The sequence below is a fragment of the Coffea arabica genome, chromosome 2c (assembly GCF_036785885.1).
Source record: "Coffea arabica cultivar ET-39 chromosome 2c, Coffea Arabica ET-39 HiFi, whole genome shotgun sequence".
In the NCBI taxonomy this organism is placed as follows: Eukaryota; Viridiplantae; Streptophyta; class Magnoliopsida; order Gentianales; family Rubiaceae; genus Coffea; species Coffea arabica.
Genome location: NC_092312.1, coordinates 9,559,394 through 9,581,313, shown reverse-complemented (window position 1 = coordinate 9,581,313; position 21,920 = coordinate 9,559,394). Strand labels below are relative to the sequence as shown.

Sequence of the window (21,920 nt, the reverse complement as noted above, 5' to 3'; positions counted from 1 at the left end):
AACTTATTGTAAAGATTTAATATACAGATTGAAGAAAAGAACAGGGTAGTGTTTAGCATATCAAAACTAGAATAAACAAGGTAAAGAAAAGAAAATGATTATCCAATATAATTAAGTTTGATAGCCACTATTTTGGTTGATTCTTTTTGGCTAAGTTTCCACGTTCCAAACGAAAATATTCAAGTTAATCTTTAGCATAGGAAGGATGGATATTATTCCTATCCAAAGCAACCAGAAAAGCTTTTCTTGATCGGAATCGATATTTTGATCTTTTATTCCTGAAATTGTAAAACATATTAATTGAATTCCTGAATTTTTCACATTGACAACTATCTTCATTTCTTCCTCATTAAGATTGGGCTAAAGTTTTCAATTTAAAATTTCTACTGACTTTGTCACACTAAAGTTTTACTGAATAATAATTTGGGTTTGTTTGGATTGAACATATTTACCCAGTTTTATTTGCTTACATCATCATTACAATTTTCAATACACATTTTTACCTTCCCAATTACCTTTTTATCTCACATACATCACATCACAAAAAGTGCTACAGTAAAAATATTCCAAATAATCCCAAATAACTTACAATCCAAACAAGTCTTTGTTGCCATTAAACGTTTCATAGTAATCAAGTGGAATTATTAAAAAAAAAAAGGGGGGGCTTCTCTCAAATATTCTTCCTAGATTATAACTAAAATTCTTTTTTTTTTTTAATTTTTCCCTTGTTCGTTTTCTTGCTTTAGCTAGGGCAAAAGAAAGTTTCAACAAAAGTGAATCCACCACGGCTGAAAGCTTGTCTTGTTTTGGGGCTCATAGGAAAATTTTTCTCTTGGGGTACAAAAAAAAAAAAAAAACAAAGAATACATATCTTTCTCTTGGGAATGAGTTACAAGAGGAGACTCAAAGGAATCATATGACCATATTGGATGGTTTCCATGTCTTCGATCACCTTTTACCATCTTTTAACTGACTTGAGGTGTACTCCATGCATCATTCCTCTTTAGAATACTCTCCCTTCGATATACAAAGTGAGGCATGTATGGAACATTATTGATATGATGAGACATTCATTGAATAGTAAGTTGAGCTCCATGCATTCTTCCCCTTTCAACTTACTTCGTTTGCACTCCTTGAATCACTTCCTTCTAAAAGACTTCTCCTCCCTTTCTGAAAGTATTTGGTCCTAAAACCAGACCTTTTTGATAGTGCATTGCACTGCCGTTGAACTTCAGCAAATATATATATATATACTTGCCATCATGAATTTATATACTTGCTAGTTCTTTAATCGTACGTACGTAAATGATATGGTAAAAAGCGCGCAGGCTACCTTTGTTGTCTTGAGACTAACTAAACAGTAGCAGCCATGCACCGGTTAAAAATGTTTTACTGGGATTTACTCGAGAAGTGAAATGTGCAGATACTTATCAAGATAGGTTTTATATTTAGTTGAGCAAAAGAAATTTCTGGTACAAACCATGATTTTGCATTTGGTTACTTTCCTTCAAAGATAAGATATGAAGTTGTTATGGGATATATGTTCAGCAAAACCTTATGATAATTACTTGATTATCATGTCATGCTCAAGAATGTCCATCTTATGCTCATCACCGGCTTTGCTGAAGCCTCCTAGACTTCTACGTACTTTCAAATGCCCTCAAATCTGCATCAAATCATCAACACCCCAACAAAAAAAAAAACAAGAAAAAAGAAAATCCCTCATATTTTTTTTGTTAAAAAAAAAAAAAAAGAGAAAAGAATAACGTTATAAAAGTGACTGAGTAGAAAATCGAAAGCAACTAATCTGCGAAGCAATAGTCTAATTTGCATATTTGTCGGTAAACGCTATCTTTTGTTTTGCAAATTTCTGCTGTTCGCTTTTCGGGCAGAGAAATGTCTCTTTCAATTTTGAAACTTGTGTAATGAGGAAAGGGAAATGAACTCAATCAAGGGGGCTGAGAATCATGACCACCGGGAAATTGACTGCCACAAAAACCCGGAGAAAACTTCGAATGTTTAGAGACTCTCTTTAAACCCCGGAAAAAAAAAAACCTTTTAGCGACTACACCTATATAGACAAGAACAATCTATTACTATTTTTAAAAACGTTTTTGAAATATTTTACTCCAACAATGTATCTTTTACTTCTATATACGTACTAATCCCAAACACTCGGAAAATTTCCCGTCTACGCATTTGCATATTAGGTCCACTTATCTATGTAGAGGATGCAATCAGATTTATGCTTTCAATACATGAGGTTGATTTTGAAATTGAATTCTTGATATAAAACTTCTTATATTAATTAGTTATGGAATCAAATATTCTGGCTCATAACCATAGTGATACAGCTGATCATCCCAATCCCCGAGCGAAACAAATGTTATTTCGATCTACACGAGCTTATTTGACTAATGCCATAACACAAGACGTGTCTTTGACTCCTTAATCATGCTCGACCAACTTAAGCATCGACAAATAGTAGTTTTATGAAGTTAGTACAGTCGCTAATTCAAACACATTAGATCATGTTACATAAGCACCTAGTAAATGTTGTTGGTCAGCCGTTGTCTTCGAACTCCATGAGCTCCCACGCTGCTGACTTTTGGCTAATAACATGTTTGGTATCGGAGTAGGGTTGGACTGGATGGTAGGAGGAGAGAAATTGTCAGTAAAAGATTCTGAATTCAAAAAATTAAAATTTTTTTTTTAAGTATAGTACAAAATTTTTCAAATTAAAAAAAAAAAAAGAAAAGGAAATCCTTAGTAATTCAATAAATTTTTTTTTCTGGGAACGGTTGTCAACAATCAAGCCTTAAATATATTCCCTTTCCAATTTTTTTAAAATGTTTGTTGTCACGTATCTAAGAGTTTGATCCAGTAATTGACTTCTTAACCTTCATTAAACCTTCGCGATGGCGAATTTATCCTTCCACATCAACGCATAATCATGAAGGCTCGAAGGGTATTATGGGAATTCTGTAATTTGGGTCGTGGCACCGCCCGGAGCGGCGAGAGCGGAGACTCATGTGCCGCCTGCGTGAGGGGATGTATTAGCCCATGTTGTGGGACCCGAGGAGCACGTTAGGGCGTCGGTAGACTGTAGACGACTGAGTCCCACACGTTCTTCCGACGTGGCTCATCGGACGGGTTGGCGATCTTGTGTGGAGCCCACACGGTAGGGAATCAGCCCGGTATAGCCAGCTTGGAGTTGCTGGTGCGTGACTGAGCGAGTGTGTTCCAGTGCAGCCGCAGCAGGACAGCAGTCACGTGACTTTGCCTGGGGATTCGAGCAAGATTTTTTAACATTCCTTTGTCTTCTTGAAAGCGTACACGTACGACACGTAGTCATTTCAAGAGAACTAAACCGGAAAATATTCATGCAAATCAATTCTAAAGAGAGAAGGAGTCACATTTACCATTTCGGCCATGGTCAACCGAATCAGGGGCAGCAATAGTTGTGGCAGCACTCGTTCTGCAAAGTTGAAAAAATATTGTAATATTTTTTAAAGTGATATATGTAAAATAAAAAGATAATTAAAAATTAAAAAAATTAAAAATTGTATTAGTAATGTAATTAATACAATTACAAACAAATCACCGTCCAAACAATTAAGAGAAGCCTTTTAGAGTTTTTTTTATGTGCGCTAGGTTTCAAATCCCACTTAATGCATTATAAGGAAGCATTGTGTTTCCTTTAATTAAAAAAATCTAGAAAGTGCAATATTACATTTGTTCGGTGTAGCAAGCCATGCATAGTACGCGAGTAGTATAAATTGTTTGTTGCCTAATGTATGTAGCAAATTGTGCATAGTATAAGAATCGTGTATATTGTTGCTATTAGATTTTTTTTTTAAAAAAGGCCAGTATCAAACACTTCACCTTATAAACCACTAAGTTTTAACTCAATGACCATAAAAAAGGATTAAATCCCTTTACGGTATAGATCAGAGATTTGAACCCTATATGCAATGAAAAAAATTCAAAAGAAGTGTCAGAATACTCATTTGATCTAATTAAGTTTATGTACCTGATAATTCATCATTATAGCACATTTTACAGCTTTTAAAGTTTTTTTTTTATAAAATATGATAAATTAGATTATAGTAATATTATATTAATACGGCAGAAAAAACAAAAACACTTGCCTTGTATTGCGGATAGCAAACGATGCATTGGCTTGGAATGGTCGTACCCAAGTGGCACAACTATTTTTAGCTGTACATTGCGGGCAGTTCCTTCACTCGGTGAGATGGTTGATGGCGAGTAATATGGTAGGGGAAAATGACTGCATAGGTTTTCCAGTGATGATTAAGAAACTCGAGTAGCATCATGATTTGTTTGTGGGGTCCAAGAGGGAGATCGAATGAGGGGCAGCCATGAACAGCCGTACATCAGACAATATCGTGATTGCATTTGTGATGTGATCCAAAGGCCGCATTGCGGGCCAGGATAAAGCATATCGGACTGTATGGTGATGAAGTCTAAAGTCCAGAACAAGAGACGGCCGAAACCCCAGAGAATTATTGCTTGATTTACTGCAGTGTTAACGACTGATGATTCTTAATAATAATAATAAATGTTTTTCTATTCATTTTTAATTCCGTGATTTTAGTCTAAAATAAAATAGGCATCGCTGCTCCAAATCCAGCCGCCATTTGCACATGCTCCGTTCCTTCTAAAAATCAAGACCGCAGCAAGCTTGTCTAGCCTTGGCCATTTTTTCTCAATTAATCTCCATTGTCATCTTCCGTGAAGAGAGGGAGGAAATTTCAGAAATTCTATGCAATAATCATGTTGTCAAAGGAGTTGAGTTTTTTCCTTTTCTTTTTCCAGAATTATCTTAGAAACACGTCCCATTTGGACTGCCATTTTTTAGGAGCTTCCATACAAAAGTGAAAAAAATATATATTATAACGATTTGATATATGTGAGATAAAAAAAATGATTGAAAAATATGTTCACTCACAGAAAATGTAAAATTTTTCTGCAAAAAACTAGAATCCAAACAAAATGATTGTCGCGATTTGGATAGAGTATACTTTGTTTTTCTCGTTTCGTTAACGAGCTAATCTCACAATAGTTAGTCAAAACTAACTAAATTAGTAATTAATAATAAATGCACTGAAATTAACTTCGCTTACCGGACAAAAATGAACTGAAACCAGTGATCATAAAACTATTTTCCTTTTCCTAAAGTAAAATGCAATGTGATAAAAAAGGAGTACGGTAATGAAATGTTTTTGTGTTGCTGATATGCAATTAAATTTGGGTGACTTCTATTCGCATCTTAACTTATCAATTAGCTGTAAAGAAGGAAGAATTTCTATCTCTGTATTAGTGCAAAATTCTCTCCATTTAATGGCCCAATATTAGAGTTGGAAATTTCTGATCTGCACAAGACAGTAGTCTAAAGCATGCAATAAAATTATATGTAGCTCCATGCTTACACCCTATGATGAAAAATATCGAAATATCGACCTCAAAATCTGTGAGAGGAATGAAACTAGCTTCCATCGAGAATCCACAAACTTAATTACGAGGAAAGATGCTTCTCATTTTCCATTACTTTATCGACAATCAAAGGGGGCCTGAAAATGAGGGTGACTATGCTGATTGATTGGTGAATGTTTCATTAGCCCGAGTGTGGACCTAATATTTGGTGGTTGATACCGGTTTATTAGTTTTGTAATTGACAACAATTCTCCCATTTTCTTCTGGTGCCCTTAGAATACTAGCAAGTAATCTCGGAGTGGGTGGGAAGTGAGTCCTCATTCCTCATGCCATGGGTCGTAGGTTGAACGGTCAAGATCATGCAGGTATGCCAAATCCCTCATCTTCGTTGTACCTCACGTGCATACGCAATCATGCACCTCCCACCTACACGAACCGTAAATTCTAGTGCCAGCGTTCCCGTTCGAAGCGAGTTCGAGCCGAGTTCAACCTTGCTCGTCAAGATTAATGAATCAAGTTTGAGCATGGTGATATTCGGTTCGACTTGTTTACGTTCCTATCTCCTCCGAACAAAGTTACTTTGATGAATGTATATGACAATTGAATTTCTATAAAATGGAAAATCAAAATATCGATGAACAAAAGTATTTGTGACGGGTTGTTGATTTTATAGATAGATATTGAGCTTGAAACGCCGTAATGAGAGGGAAAAAAAAAAAGTTCAAACAAAAACATTCAACAATTGCGAACTCATAATGTCGTTAAAGGTTTTACAATTTGCGAATACACCTTGCAAAAAGGACGAGACTTTGATTAGTCCACTTTCAACAAAGTGCTACTACAGTTTCATGTCGAAAGGGAAATATGTTCCTCCAAAGCTTTTTTTTTTTTTTGTTTTTTGTTTCTTCTGCCAATTTCCAATGCAGCAGGTTCATCCTTGCAATGGTTATCTATCGTATAATATGACCGACACCGACAATATTTGCCCTCCCTTGATAACGCTCTAACAGCAACTTCCTCATAACGCATGAAATCATCGAAAATCCATGCAAGTGGTCATGGTTCCGCTGAATAAAGCCAATTGCAACTCCATTGTCATCATTCTTCCATTGTCTCGCATTTCCTTGGGCCGAGATGATTGTGAAAATTAACTATAAATGAATCTCATCTGTTTCGAAATACAATAATCTGATCTTTATAGCAAACAAAATAAATTTTAATGAATTCGGGTCATTATTATAAGTTATTGTATTTTTGTGTCACACAAATTGTTCGTACTCGTGTTAACAAGAAATGTTCCAATAAGGGTTTTATGTCTGTAAATTGTACGTGCAGCACATGCAATAACAAAATCAAATAAATATCCAAAAGAAGTAAAACATTTAGGCGTATAAATGAAGCATGTCTAAAAGAATCAGAAGCATATGACCTGTTGCCATAAATTATCTAAATTGCTTTTGAATTTTGCCCAAGAAATTGAATCCTTTTACGTGCAAATTCCATTTGTTTTCCCTGAAATTTGCCACGTTTACAAGAACCCTTTTGTAACCTCTTTTGGAATTATGCTAGCCTCATTTCAATATCCTTGGGTTTCCCAAATTACCTTTGAAAATGCTAGCAAGGGTGGGAGGGAACACTACTGCCGTCTCTAGTCCAAAAACACCACCTAGAACAAAAACTAGAGAAGAAAACAAAAGTAGAAGCTTAGATTTCATTTTCAAATTATAAGATGCGTTAATAAAAGTTCAGAAGGCCGAAAGTGTGATCATAAAATGAAACACAAGTGGACAATCTTTTCGGGTCCGATAAATAGCATTTAATTTTCGTTTTCTTGAAGTTGTACATGTATGTAAAGATTTATTACTCCCAAAACAAGTTCTTTTTTTTTTTTTTTCAGAAACTGAAATAAACTCACACACACTTAATTAGACTAAGCACCAGAGTTAACAGTTAAATCGGCCCAAAACAAGTTCTTGATAAATGACAAAATGTGATATTACTACAATATCAATTTGAATTAAAAAAGAGAAGAAAAGCAAAGAAAGAGGAAGAAAGCACACGAGGCTTAGACCACTCAAGATACTTTGTATCATTATTCAGTGTCAAATTTAGTGTCAGTATCACTTATCACGTGAAGGTAAAGAAACCTTAAATAAATAACACAGCGACAATTTAAATAATAATATGACACTTGACATAAATATAGAAATTGACACTAAATTGTCCGTTGAATAATAGATCCCATGTGGGTTTAGACCCATCAGATTTTTCCCAAAGCAGTTTTTGACAACAAACTTTACTGCCACATATATTTTAAGTGGCTAAAAATGCTGCTAATTTACCGGGAATAAATCTGGCGTGTCGGTGCCGACACTAATTCTCGCCGACAACATGACCGGATGTACCAGGTGACAAAGCCTGTCATTTTAGTGTTTACCGGCAAGCGAAGGTACCGGTTCGGTGGCCCACGCCCAAAACTGGAAAACCCACAAGCCCCGCGTCCTGTGTCGGTGGCGGTAAATTTTGACTCCCGTGACTCCTCTATCCTCAACGGTTTTCCGTTGCGTCCGCACCACCTCAGAATTTTCAACTCCGGATTTTACGTTCTCTTTCCAACAATAGTTAAGAGGAAATCACAAACCTAATTCCACCGTGGAACTTCAAAAGCCGGTAACCCCAAAACCCGGATTTTACGTTCTCGCAATTCATTGTTCATTTAAACTTCCATCTATTTTTTTTTTAAAAGTCTTTTACTTATAATCTCAAATTTCATCTATATTTACAACAAAAAACAGCATTAAAGAAGGGATTAGGTTGTAATATTATTACAGTCGCATGGTGCAAAAAATCTTAGATTACAGTCTCTTGCATGCTTAATGAATTTTTTTTTTGAGATGCAATAATGTCTTTGGACTTGGAAATAATTTCCAAATTTAATTATTTGACTTTCGTGCCTAAAACCAAACTTTCTTGCTAAATTGTCTTTTCTTTCTGTGCATATGATAATTTAGTAAATAACAAAAATTTTTGTCAATATTTACGACATCACGAACTGCAACTTTTTTGAAAGATAAAGTAATAAGCATAATCGTTTGACAAATAAAATCGAGTGTGAAAAATGTTCCAACATCCATTGGCATCTTATTAATTGGATTCTCCACAAAAAAAAAAAAAATCTTCTTTTTTGGAATCTGGAAAAAAGCCAATTAGAGTGGTTGCACCATTTTTTTTTTTTTTTTGTTGATTTGAGAGTGGTTGCACCATAAATTTAGTGTTTTGAGTGTCCATATATTTTAAGAATGTATCAATTCTAAACACCACAATGTGGCTATCAAGAACCATAAAAACAAAAAAAAAAAAACAAGGGATTTGGTTTTAAGTCAACCCTTTAGTATCAATTTTTGAATGATTTTTTAATTATAAATACCTAAACCCTGACCACCTATTTAGATATAGTATAAGGAATTTCCCTACACATATAAACAATTAATTGCGTGTATGTTTGGTTATGTGTACATGAAAAGAATAAAATACATATTTTTTGTATTATTTTACTTGCATTAGTTCGACATGCTGTCCTCTAACATGTGAGCTGGTATGCAAAATAAGTAAAATTCAGACCATGTGATGTTGCCACGTTGTTTTAATTTGTTCTATTTTAGTATTGCAATTACAGTTTTTGTCATTATAAGCTGATGGTGACGTGGAAACTAAAATATACTATGCATTACCGACCACGGCGGTAGCCGTTTAAGTGAAAGCGATGCTTTCATGTGAGATTATATATTTATCTGCAAACTAAATCAAATTCGTTTCAAAATGTTAATGGCACTAAAATTACTCTGATTTACTGGATCAGTTCAGCAGCTGTTTGGTTAATACGTTAAGAGTTTCCAGTTTGATGTGTAAACGACATCTTAATACTTTAAAAAAAAAAAAAATCACTGTAGTTTGGAAAAAATAGGGCAAAAAAAGTCTTTGATGAACTATTAATGCTTACATTAGCATAATAGGAAAAATTGATTCTTTAACCAATTTAGTGAATGAATTTGGCTTCGCGAATGTTCAGTTGACGCTGGTTAAGAGGGCCCTTAATAAATGTGAGCGTATGTCTCCATAAAGATGAATATGATGTGGATTAAGTGTGTTAATGAGTGTCGACTGATCCTTAATAATCAGTGAAATGGTATATATATAATTTCTAATCCACATTTTTATATATCAATCAGTTTATTTATCTTACATACATCACATCATTTTAAATAATTTTTTTGTGTTTTGACCTCGCAAACAAGTGTACCTAAAGAACTCGCAAAAAGAAAAAAATCCAAGCCAATAATTGCACGGCACTGTGACAATTGGTTTTAGGAAAAAAAAAAAAAAGAAGAAGAAACAAAAGGCTTTCATGGCAGGCACGTGACACGTCGGCGCCGCGTCAATCAGCTGACATAAACACGAGACCGAACGCCAGTATTTATATGATGGTTCCGTTTTCTCAAAATCCTGAAAAGACAATTTTGGGGCAACGGTGCGGTAACTAGACAGTAGACATTGATGAAATCACGGGACCGTTGAGGGGGGGTTTTTTAGGAAAGTCGGCAGAAACAAATGGGTGATGTTATTGGTTTCCCCATGCAACGGCATGTATCGATTCAAATGACTCAGAATTGCTCTCCCACTCCTCTTTAATTTTAATGCTCCACACCCTCCCAAGATCAATGAACTTGACTGATGAATTTATTTTTTTTTTGCTTTAATTTATAGCATATTTAACTATTTAAATATGAAGCTTTTTTCTTTTTTATTATTAGTTGCTTGAATTTGCTCGAGTCCTTTAAAACTGCTTCATTTTTCAACGCCCACTTAGGTACTTTTTTACCATAAAAAATGGCTATGCTTGCGTATAATCTACAAGCGATGATGATACAAGAAAAAGTTGATACAAGAAAAATTTGATACAAGAAAAATTTGATAGTCGAATCCAGAACCTTATCTACTACTACTACTACTACACTCGCTAAGCTAAATTGGATCTTGCGGACAACTCTGCCATAGTCCAAACGGAAGATGATCCAATCAAGACTTCTGGCAGTTACATACATCTAGCGACCGAGCATGGCTGATGGGCCTTGCACCCTATGAAGCCCCACTGCTCATAATCGCATGGCTTGTACGATGAAACCGCTGGAGCCCACAGAGAAGAAGTGCATTGCATCTCAAGGAGCCCAGACAAAAAATAACAGAAATGTTTGTTCAAATGACAATGTCAAATGATTACAGATGCTTTCACCAGTAAGTTGGTGGTACGCTTTCCAGTTCCTAACCAGATTGATACTTTCTGGTAGGCAGTAAAAGAGAAACAAACCACATTTCATTCTCTGATTTAGAGCAAGTCCTCAAGAGATGGCAAGGGAAGATAGATTAGATTGGAAATCCCTTTCCATTGTGGTACATTTCAACCATAAAAGTCAACTCTATGGATTTGAAGTTTAATCTTGAATTGCAAAGAATAATGGCATTGAATAATAAGAATTATTCAAGAATGTAAACCTTTACAAATGAATGCATCCCCCAACAAGCCGATAAAAAAGAGAATATGTATGTTCGGCTTTTGCTGGAGTAAGAAGATAAATGCACCTAACACATCATGGTTCGAACTTCTTGCTTTTTTTTTTTTTTTCTTTCCCCATATGTTCTATGCACTAGATCCAAAAATCCTGTATGCGGTCAGTTACTCTGAAAATGAAGTTCTCTAGCCTGTAATGGAGTCAGTTGAAACGGATTTGGACGCATCTAGATGATTAAGCCGACACGTTCCAAGGAGGAATTCAGGAAGCTCTTCCTCTGTGTCAGCCTGCAAATTAAGTTTAACTTCAGTTAGTGATTTGAAACAATTTTCCTCCCTGTCACATTCTTATTCTTTTCATCTGTCCAGTTGAGGCTTGATATGTTGGCACTTTTGGTGCAAAATCAGCAAACCCTGTTCTATGGTAAAGGGGACTTATTGGTAAGTACAGTTGATGCAAACCATTATGCAGAGAAAACCCTTGTTACCTGTATCAAGAATGCCATTTCTATTACAAGATTGTTCAAATATCCCAGAACAAGGCTGACCACACCCCTCGCCACAGTCGATGAACCAACGTCGATGCCAAGCTGAAACAATTTATAATTTATTTGTTTCGGTTAAAATCAAATAGCCAAACAATCATACATCTCATTCACGGTGTTCAGCAATCATTAAAACGTAGTTCTGTATCTCACCTCCAAGTAGTTCTTTCCACGGAAGTAATGCACTTCAAGTGCTTGACCGACCAAACAAGCTTTCTTACCAACACTCTGCTTCACTATCCACGATCCCTGACCCGATCATCAGCAGCGAGTAAGTTACAGTAATAACGAAAAAAGTTGGAGATAGTGGCAGTGAAATTTTGGTATCGTGCCTAGTAAATGAAATTAATATTCGCAAAGGTAATGAAGACCGTGTATTCATGCATTTTGTTTATACTACAACATTTCTTGCTTCCCTCGCCAACATACCTTAGATATGTATGGTATGAGCTTAAACCTCGAATTCCTGAAAGCATCATCTCCATTAACGAAGCGTTCCAGTAAAGGTGCTTCTTCCAAGGGACTTGTAAGCATATAATACAGTGCCAGACTATATTGAGTCGTGCCGGGAACCTGTTATATGATGTCATTATCAGAGTAAATTTAAAAAATCATCTAAAAAAAGAACAGTTAGAGGGGATAAAGGAAATTCCTATTACCTGAATGTTAATGATGAAAAAGAACTCTGGTCCGCCTTGAGCTGCATATTTCTGCAAGGTTCAAACAGGGAATGCATAAGATAGCAATTTTACATCCATGAATCTTCCTGTGCTTTTTGTGTTCTGGTCACTTTAAATGCTGCAAAGCAGAAAAAAGTAGATTTCAAAACCCATAAAGAAACCTGAACAATGCCTCCTGGGCGACCACCAAGATCATCTTCACGCTTGTCAGATCTTATCCAATCTGCAGCCACCATTTGCATCAAAGTGCTTTTTGCCTTAATCTGGTAAAAAATCACAAGTAACGTGGAAAATGGCTTCACGGCATACTTACTTTGTGTGCACAAGAAACAGCAGAAACAGAAGCAGCAACAAACGGCAATGATGATTCACAAATGAAGACAAGAAGCAAGTGATACCATTTAAGTCTATAAACCACACACGCATCCAAATCTGATGTTATTCTAAAAGGTGGCAACATGCTAACGCGTGCCTTTTTTTCACTTCTTCAACAGTTATAACTAAAATCAATGAAGCAGCTCTTGTAGAATAGTACAAATTTAATGAGATCTCTAAGGATTGCTTATTCATTGAACAAAGATGCCAGTTGAAAATTACAGATATATATCTTGTGGGTCTGCATTCATACTTGTGAAGCGCCCCCCTTTACCAGTTGACAATATCACATATAAACATGGTTGGTTGGAGTTCTGCAACAATTAAAGATACTGATCCGTCAAGGACTAGATTTTGTAGTTCAAATATTTGAATTACAATTCCAGCTTGCTTAGGTATCACTGGATAAGCCAATCATAAAATTACTCCCAATAAATGAGTTATCCAAAGACATTCCATTTCATCATGTTTAATCCAAGGGATGTAATAATTCATGACTTACCTATTAAAGTTCAATCCCCCATCTATAGAAATTAGGCAGTCCAAAGAAACTTTCAAAGCTATTGAAAGGTCACACTGATGGTGCTCTAAAATTCAAAGTACAAGTTCTAAGGTAATCCCTCCATAGCAGTATGCAATGTCACAACATTTTTGACAAAACTTTGAAGGGAGTGAGAGATGACCTTTTGATGGTCTTCCAAATAAGTACTTCCACGAATTAAAAATGATGAAGGATCACCAGCTGCCCAACTGCATGGCATGCTACAATTTGAGTCTTTTGCAAGAGTAGCTCCGTAGCGGCATGAGATATTGTCTTCCCAAATCGTTTCATGTAAGTCCATGTAACCCTTTTTCTGGACTGCAATAAAATGTTCAAGCATTTGCTATATTAGAATTCACATTACTAGCTGTATCCAGCCATTATGCAAAAGAAAAACTGCATAACCACCTTAGGACTAACCTGCTAAATCATGGAATATTTTAACAAAATTGGCAGCTGATGATAATTTTGGCGGGTATGTCTCCTGCTGATTTCAAATAACTATATCAGCAGACAAAGTTCACTTGTAAATTTAGGGAAAGATATTATGGCTTACGTTAATCAGAGTATATTCAGTTAGGAAAGCACACGTAACTAATGTTTCATAATCAGAAGTCAAATACCCAAGTGCAATAGGTGGGAAAAAATTAAGAAAATATCAATTCAGAAATGAGATCTGAAACTTCTATAGAATTATGTTCAAGGAGGAAAGGAAAATAAAGAAGCATCATATGTCGCAGCTGATAGCCACATGGATACAGAAATATTTCTCTCCACTGGTTTACCACCAGCAGGCAGAAAGACATATCAGTGCATGAAGACTTTATAGAGAAGGATGGATTGCATAAGAAGCAATGCATATTTCATCTTTCAACAAAAAGATAACAACCAAAATTTTAAATATGCAGGCAGGGTCGGCATAAGAGAATCAATAACCAAGAAATTGCATTAAATAAAAAGTTAAATTAGTCGACATGCCTCCTAATGTAGACCCAAATATGACATTAGGTAAAGGAACAGAGGAATTGCGTTCCTCAATTGAAACATGAAGCATTTTTACATCATTCTATTCTAGTTGGGTTGACCATTCAGCTTATAAAAAAAAAAAAGAAAAAGGAACACTTAACCTGGGTAATCAATAAACAAGAAAAAGGAGGCAATGGATAAGCAGGCTGCGAGGGATCACAAACTGTCACCGAAAATTATTTTTCCCCAAAGTTACCTGCCCCATGATCAACTAAACTCGATACAAACATAAAGTGTGGTTTCTGCTAAAAAATTGGACAATCAGCTAACAAAGGATTAAATGATCACTTATTGAGATCCAATTAGCAGAAACATCCTGGAATTGAAATCTGAACAGGCAAAAATCTAGTAATCAATCTCACTTATCCCACCTATATTCATTTATGCAACGATAAAAAAGATTAGTTATATGCTTTTTAGCTACCATAATCATTGAAAAGGCAGATAACTGATGGGAGAACCTCACAATATGACAATTTCCCATAATGGAAAACTGCATCTTGCAACTCTTAAACTTTGGAACGAAAAAGAAAGAAAGAGAATTCTAAAGGCAATTCCTAGTCATCCCAAATACACAGATGGAAAAAGAAAAAGATAAAATATAAAAGAAGATATTTATGACACATGCAATCAAACAAAATTACAAGATAGAGTCCTGAAAGGTAAATCAATTCTAGATTGTTTCATATTCATGGAAAATTAGATTGAAATGTTCACTGTCAGCAACTGAAATAATACGAAACAAAGAAGATTTTCTGGACTTAGAACAACAGTCTCACTAGAAAAAATAACTAAGGTTTAGCCAGAAAGTACCAGGTAACGCAAATCTGGACTTGTGTTCATGCCCCAACCATGTTCCAGATCATCATCTGATGGTTCAGGAACGTCAAAAAACTCGTCAGCTGCATCATTTAATTCCACAAGACTTGAAGATCCTGAACGTGGATTCTCTACCTCATTCTCTATTTTGTCCTCCTGAATCATTTTTAAATCAACTTCCTTCTTTATCTCCTCAAATTCATTCTGAGGCAAGCCAATGTCTCTTGTTGACTCTCCCAACGAAAACTCATAGGAGAATTTTCCTGCCTTTGCTCTAAATAATTCTCTTAGAGCTGCAGCAATATCAATATAGAAGCCATTATAAACTTTCCATGTGCTTCACTAATTCTACACAAACAACAGCGTGAATCTTCATAATGACAAAAACTTCACCCGCAATTCTCCCCAGCAAGCGGATAGTTATTGATCTTGCAGATGCTTTTCGACGATATAATTTCCAGAACTTCCAATCAACGGCCAGCATGTGTTTTACAACTGATTCCTTCCCTTGATTCAAAGGAGATATGACAAATCCACCACCTGCATGGTTGGAGAAACGAAGTGAGAAAATTAAAACAAATATAAGCAAGCTAGCCCAATTTACAGCGACTTTCCGAAACACTATAATTTTGCTGGAAACTTTTAACAGTAGTATAAGCCAGAATCGTATAACAGCTGAAGCATATGCTATATAAAACATAAACATCAACAATACAATGCTGACTCCGTTAAGCAAACATTCTTTGTACTTTTCACTTGATTGAAAAGACTAGTGAGTTTTCAAATTCTAGATTAATTAGCATGATATGGCCTCTACGTTATAAAGTTTGATGATGGCAGCAATTTGTACTCCTGGAACATGAATATTCAAAATTATTAACCACATTAATTACTAAAAAGACCCTCTGAGTCCAAGAACAATGGTCTTCCTTTAGAAAAGAAGAATTTCTACTCCTGAATAATCGTGAATAAGCCAGACCAAGACTATAGGATCAATAGACAGAAAATTAAAATGGCACCAGTCCATACGTCCAAAAGAACCTTCAAATTCCTAAGAAACTCGTGATAGAAAATTTAAAAAGAAACTTGAATAAGAGCCCACATCTCAAATGGAAATCATTTAACAAATGGCAAATATTTCCATCTTGGAGCATCAGATATTGGATGACATCAGATAGACAGGTCCATAAGTTCACTAGCAACTATGAAGATTCACAATTGAGATTTTATGTTCCAAGTCAAAGCGTACATTACTTTTAAGGCAGGCTCGGACATATCCAGGTTGAGGTGGGCACTTTCTGTGAACGACAGAATGGTAGAGAATTACTGCCAACAGAAAATCAGAAAAAATTAGTCATAATGCTGACAGCAAAATTTACAGATAATTTTATCTTCAGACATGGATACCATAGGTGCCATCATCTTCTCTTCTCCAGTAACGTCGCACCAGCAAATCTCTTCGTTTCATACCCCTGCAAACTACAAGGTGTTAAACAAACAAAAGACATTCTGGAATAATTAACTTTCAAGTTAAAAACTGACCAAGAAAGCCAATGGCTATACAGCTTTATGTGAAGTATATCAGTATGACCATCAAGGTGCTCAACCACGTTGCCTTTGTAAATACAGAAATCCCATCTGCCAAAAACGAAGTTCACATTCCAAGTCAAAGTGCAAATTCTAATTGATACATGATTCTAAAACTTAAGGAAAGGCGTGATGAAACCAAATCCTCAAATGAATTAGCCTTTCATTACTTCATCTTTTGAACATGGTTTCTTATTTGAAAAGGATATCATTTTTATTATTAATTCAAATGAATGTATAACCAGCATAATGGGACAAAAGTAGTATGAAATTAGTCAGAAGGACCTTTTGAATATGGCAGTAACCTTCTCAGATTCTACTAAATATTTGTACGCCCTTCCGAGAAACTATCCCAGTTTATGGGTACCAAATACAAAAACCACAAGAAATTGCCACTAATTTATTTTTATTTTTTTGGGGTGCAAATCAAAGACATTTTTGGATGGATATTGTTGACAGCAAGTGTTATGTGATCTGTTTAACTTCAGGCATATGCAAAGCACTTTTCTTATTAACCAACTGGGAAATCACCATGTCCTGATTCAATCAAATTGAAGTATTGCAAGTTCCAAAGTTTATTAATGGTGAAAAAGTTACAGGGATTGGACTGCATGGCAAAAACTTTTATGTTAAAGCAAATCATTAAACAGCATGGACGCTTTCACTCACTTAAGTCACAGATCCAGAAGACACAGGGATTGGACTGCATGACAAAAACTTTTATGTTAAAGCAAATCGTTAAACAGCATGGACACTTTCACTCACTTAAGTCACAGATCTAGAAGATATTAATCGTCAATTACATGAAAGCATGTCGAAAAACATTCTACTATTTCCAAGGAATTGCCCAAGTTAATCTGTAATTTCCCCGTGCGTGTGACTGTAAAGCTTCAAAATTCTTCTATCACTTGTTATATTCCCAAGAATACAAATACAATTTTCTAATAACAGCTATGGTGAAAGCAAAGCTGAGAACTCAAAAGATAGGCAAACTTAGCATCTGTCTTACTCTGATCTTGATGGACCAACAGACATTATTGTGCGGAAAATGGCTTCTGAAGTACCTTCGACAACTCCAACTGCCATTATTGCTGGGTGATCATCCCAAGCCTGATATCAGAAACATCTCTTACAACAATGAAAAATTGTTCAAACTGAAATATCCAATGATTTCCAGTTAATATGGAAACCAACCTTCCCACCAGGATCTTGATTGTTTGATTCCTTAAATAGCCTTAAACCTAGAAGATGAAAACTGATTAATATCACACGCATCATGCACTTGACAGAAAAATAGTTCTGTCCCTTACCATTTTGACAACCAAATATTTTCCATGGTGAAGGTGCAATAACATCCGATGTCATTGCATCCACAGGCATATGAGTCACATAAGTACCATCCATGAAATTTTTACTAGCTGTCCTCTTGGAAACACTCAATCTGCCAAAGAGATCTTGATAAGTAAATGCAAAACAAACAAATATCCAGATTGACTTCCCCCCTGGGACTAAACCAATCCATCCCCAAAGAAAAAAGTAAGCAGAAATTTCCAGATATGGAGTGATTACATTTGCTGGACAATATTAAAAAGGACACCAAATGCTGATAATCTTCATTTACAAGATCATCTTATCACAAAGATTTTGTTATTTAAAAAGAAAAAAAAAGAAGGCAGCTTGATCCAGATGGATCTTAACGTTTTTTCAGAAGGGATTATATCATAGGAGGTGATTTTAGAAGCAAATAAATGTAATCAGGTTACCAATAGACATCAATGTAACAAGAAGACTATATTTATCTGCATGCCACTAGACCTCTGATCAGTTACCAGAGATTTTCTCATTGCTTTGTTTATCAAATTTTCATCTTTTAACAGCAATTTTCTGCAAGGAACATCAGACAAATGATATAGGACACCTGAAGGGCTGCCACTTTCTTTTTGAAGAAGCTACTACACCATTGACTGGGTTTAGTGCAACATCTTGCAAAGACCGGATCCAATTAGCAGCTTCTTCTGAACTGCTTGCTCCCAACTGCAGAAAAATTCCGTATCATTACCATCCACACTGTGGAAATAAAATTATAAACTGAAAAATTAATACACCTTCAGCTGATCATTGTGATTTGACGTATTGTACAAGGTGAAGATGAAGAACACCTGTTTGCAGAGGGAAGAGTCTAGTTAAATAAACAAAATGAAACTAATTTGGCTGCTTAATTGCCTTTCTGTGCTCAAATAAAGGATTTTAGGGACTTACTCTTCCGTGATGGCTCTCCCTTCCATTATCTGTGACCCGGATGCAGGAGTCTATAATTGCACGTCGTACTGGCTCCTAAAAGAGGAATGCTATGTGCAAGTCAGAAAAAAATTAACTAGAATGTTTAGGTTTAAATCTACAGCATTTGTTTCTTCCTGAGTTGCCAATGAGATGAAAAAGTAAATTGACATGCATAATCAAGCTGAATGCACATTAAATGTTCAGATGTTTGGGCATCACATGCAATTAGCAGACAGATCTTTAAGCACACTGAATGTTAATCTTCTTTTGTTGAGAGCAGAGGCATTAGTCATATGGCAAAATGTTACCTACCATAAAAAGGAAAAGGAAGAAAAAAAGTTATACATTCTAGTTACTCTAAGAACGCTTTCTACAGCCTGTGAGGGATTCTAGCTAAGCCTTGTTAGAAAGGAAGCACTAAGTCCGCCTTCCAGACTCACATGGCCATGCAAGCTTGTTTTCATACATTGTTCAGACTAGACAGTTTTATTTGTGTTTGCTTCCTGTATTGATTGAACTGAAGAAGTCATCATATCAACCCTGGATTGATGATTCGATGTTTACCATAAAATTTTAGCGTATGAAGTTCGAAGTGTATAAATTTCTCATAACTAAGTACGTAAAGTTTCCATTTTCTATCATGCTATTACAACAATCTGGTTCATGAACTAGGAGCATGAGTTTCAGGACTACATCTCAGCATTTGCCATTTTTCTGGTTGGTTTTGTCCAAGTCATCCATGGAGCAGCACAAAAAAAAAAAAAGGCATCAATGGGGCAGCATGAAGTTATATCGACACAATTTTCCTTAGCAATTATAGTAGGCAGATCCAATCTAGAAAAGACCATTTACTCATATCATCTGTCATGTTCACCATAAAAACATCAAAGTGACAAAAAGACCTAAAAATTGTGTCCATGTTTGAATAGTTGTCCTACTGCAACAATTTGAAGGCTTAGAAAAGAGAACTAATGCTCCATAAGACTCTGTACCCCTAGCCAGCTACCATCTAGCTCCAATTGAATATTATCTACACTCAGTATCATCTCTACTGTTTCGGACCAATTTCAAAATTGACATACTCTGCCTCTAATTTTTCACATCCTAGTTTGAGTTTCACTTCCATAAGTTCAGGCTTAAAATTGCAGGATAAGGTTTAAAGCGTTTTTAAACAATGTTATCCAGGTCTATCATGTTGTTGCTCCCCCTTACAGATTGTCAAATCTCCAGTATGTCACATTTATTGATTAAGAAAAACAACATGAAGCTCCAAACGCTGTTATCATTTTCCTGCTGAATACAAACTAAAACACTAATCAAACAAGTGTGACAAGAGCAGGACAATGCCAATCAACTCCATTTGCTGCAGCAATTGATTTATTTTTGAAGGCATACATTTGAATCAGATATCATTGTCTGTTAGCATATCACTCACTGTTTTCCATAATTCAATGAAGAATGAACCAAAAATAGTGATCTTTCTATACTGTAGTTGCATCCAAAAATAGATAACTAGTTACATACATAAATTAACTGATTACTGCAAAGCATCTAATGAAAATTTGAATATCAATAAATAAAAGAAAAGACAAAATAACATAAAATGTGGAGCATAACGTGTACCAATAGAAGGCTTGAATGAACCAACAAGCTACTCCAAAAATAAGGCATAAGCACCAAATTAGCAAGCAGCAAAAATCACATAAAACCAGTATTGATAAAATGACAAAACTAATTTCCCAACAAATTATTAAATGCAACTTTTCATCAACCCTCCAAAATTCATAATTGATTTTAAAAGTTAAAATACGTGTAATATCAAAGGAGTAAAACCATAATTGTGAAGGGCTTATTGTGAAAAAACCTTTGGAAACCTCCTTTTATCAACATAAGCTTCAACATTAACATATAACAACAAAACCATAATACAAGAAATTTACAAACATGCACACCCCGTTTTACTATATTACAAAAGTGCACCCCCGCAACAGCCTGAATAAATTCATGCATGATCAAATACCATATCGGGGAAAAAAAAAAGCACATGAATATACGTGTAATACATGTAAAAGGTAGGTGTACCTCTCTCTCAGAAGTTGGTACAGATTTGAAGCTCTTGAGGCAGTTGTCTTCAAGAATGAAGTATCTTTTACGTGAATATTGCAGCCCAAACCTATTGAAACGAATGAGGTAAAGCCACCCCTCCATTCTCTCTTCGCTTTGTGGGGATTCCATTTCCAGAAAAACCAATAAAGATCAAACTTTTGTTGGATTTTCTTCGCAAGAAGTTTTCTTTCTTTTTATGAATTTTTTAAACTATCAAAGAAAATTTCTAGAACCCATTAAGGAACTTCCCTCTGTTTCCTTCCAATTCCTGAAAATCAACGAATTGAAGTTTTCAGGATTGCATATTTGATCAATCAAGATGGCTGATCATTTGCAAAACGATGAAGGAAAAAGAAAAAGAAGGGTGAGAAATGGGAAGGTGAGAAGAGAAGTGATGATCCTCTGATTCCTAAAGGAATCAGAGAATCGAAATGTTGCAGAATGCCAGAACCTCTTTTGGAATTTCTTGGCAAAACTGCTGATGTATTGTGTCCTTTTGTTGGTTTCTTTCTTCTCTTTTGTTGTCGTTGCTTTTATTTTTTATTCTTTTTTATTTTTTTTAAAATTTTTTTTTTTCGTTTTCTTCTCTTCTCCCACCGTTTGAAAGTAACTAATTGCGTTTGTTTATGGTGAGCAGGAGACAAATGCTGACAAACCTGTGATTTTACCATCTTGTCCCTGATAAATGTTGCACCAAATGGGGGGAAAAAAATCCCATTAAAAAAAAAAAAAAGGTAATCAAATGAAGGGACCAACTGTACAAAATTAAGTCACATTAGTACTTTTGCACATGTTAACATTTATTTGTACATTAACATATGAAATAAGCGCAAAATGTTCAGCAAGGTTTATGTTTCTTTATGAATTTCAATCTTATAAGCCATTAATTGGCCAAAAGAAGGAGCAAGAATAGTACTGGGAGTGTTTGGATACAAAAT

At 35.4% G+C, this 21,920-nt stretch overlaps 1 protein-coding gene across 3 annotated transcripts; it reads right to left on the bottom strand.

Moving 5' to 3' along the window:
* Positions 1-10,957: 10,957 nt before the first annotated feature.
* Positions 10,958-21,494, bottom strand: LOC140003995 (protein ENHANCED DISEASE RESISTANCE 2-like). 3 transcript variants are annotated; one of them, XM_027249172.2, is made up of 20 exons: positions 20,959-21,494; positions 18,856-18,930; positions 18,702-18,755; positions 18,515-18,630; positions 17,907-18,037; positions 17,791-17,837; positions 17,606-17,706; positions 16,552-16,647; positions 16,417-16,481; positions 16,264-16,335; positions 15,403-15,549; positions 15,004-15,302; positions 13,585-13,651; positions 13,307-13,482; positions 12,410-12,511; positions 12,228-12,278; positions 11,998-12,141; positions 11,722-11,817; positions 11,512-11,613; positions 10,958-11,311 (listed from the first exon to the last, which is right to left on the bottom strand). In XM_027249172.2, the coding sequence occupies exons 1-20, from the start codon at positions 21,109-21,111 to the stop codon at positions 11,210-11,212; spliced, it is 2,196 nt and encodes a 731-aa protein (XP_027104973.2). In that variant the 5' UTR covers positions 21,112-21,494; the 3' UTR covers positions 10,958-11,209. The 3 variants fall into 3 exon arrangements, with proteins under 3 accessions (XP_027104973.2, XP_071930318.1, XP_071930319.1); XM_072074217.1 differs by having other exon boundaries at positions 13,585-13,648; XM_072074218.1 differs by having other exon boundaries at positions 16,573-16,647.
* Positions 21,495-21,920: the final 426 nt, after the last annotated feature.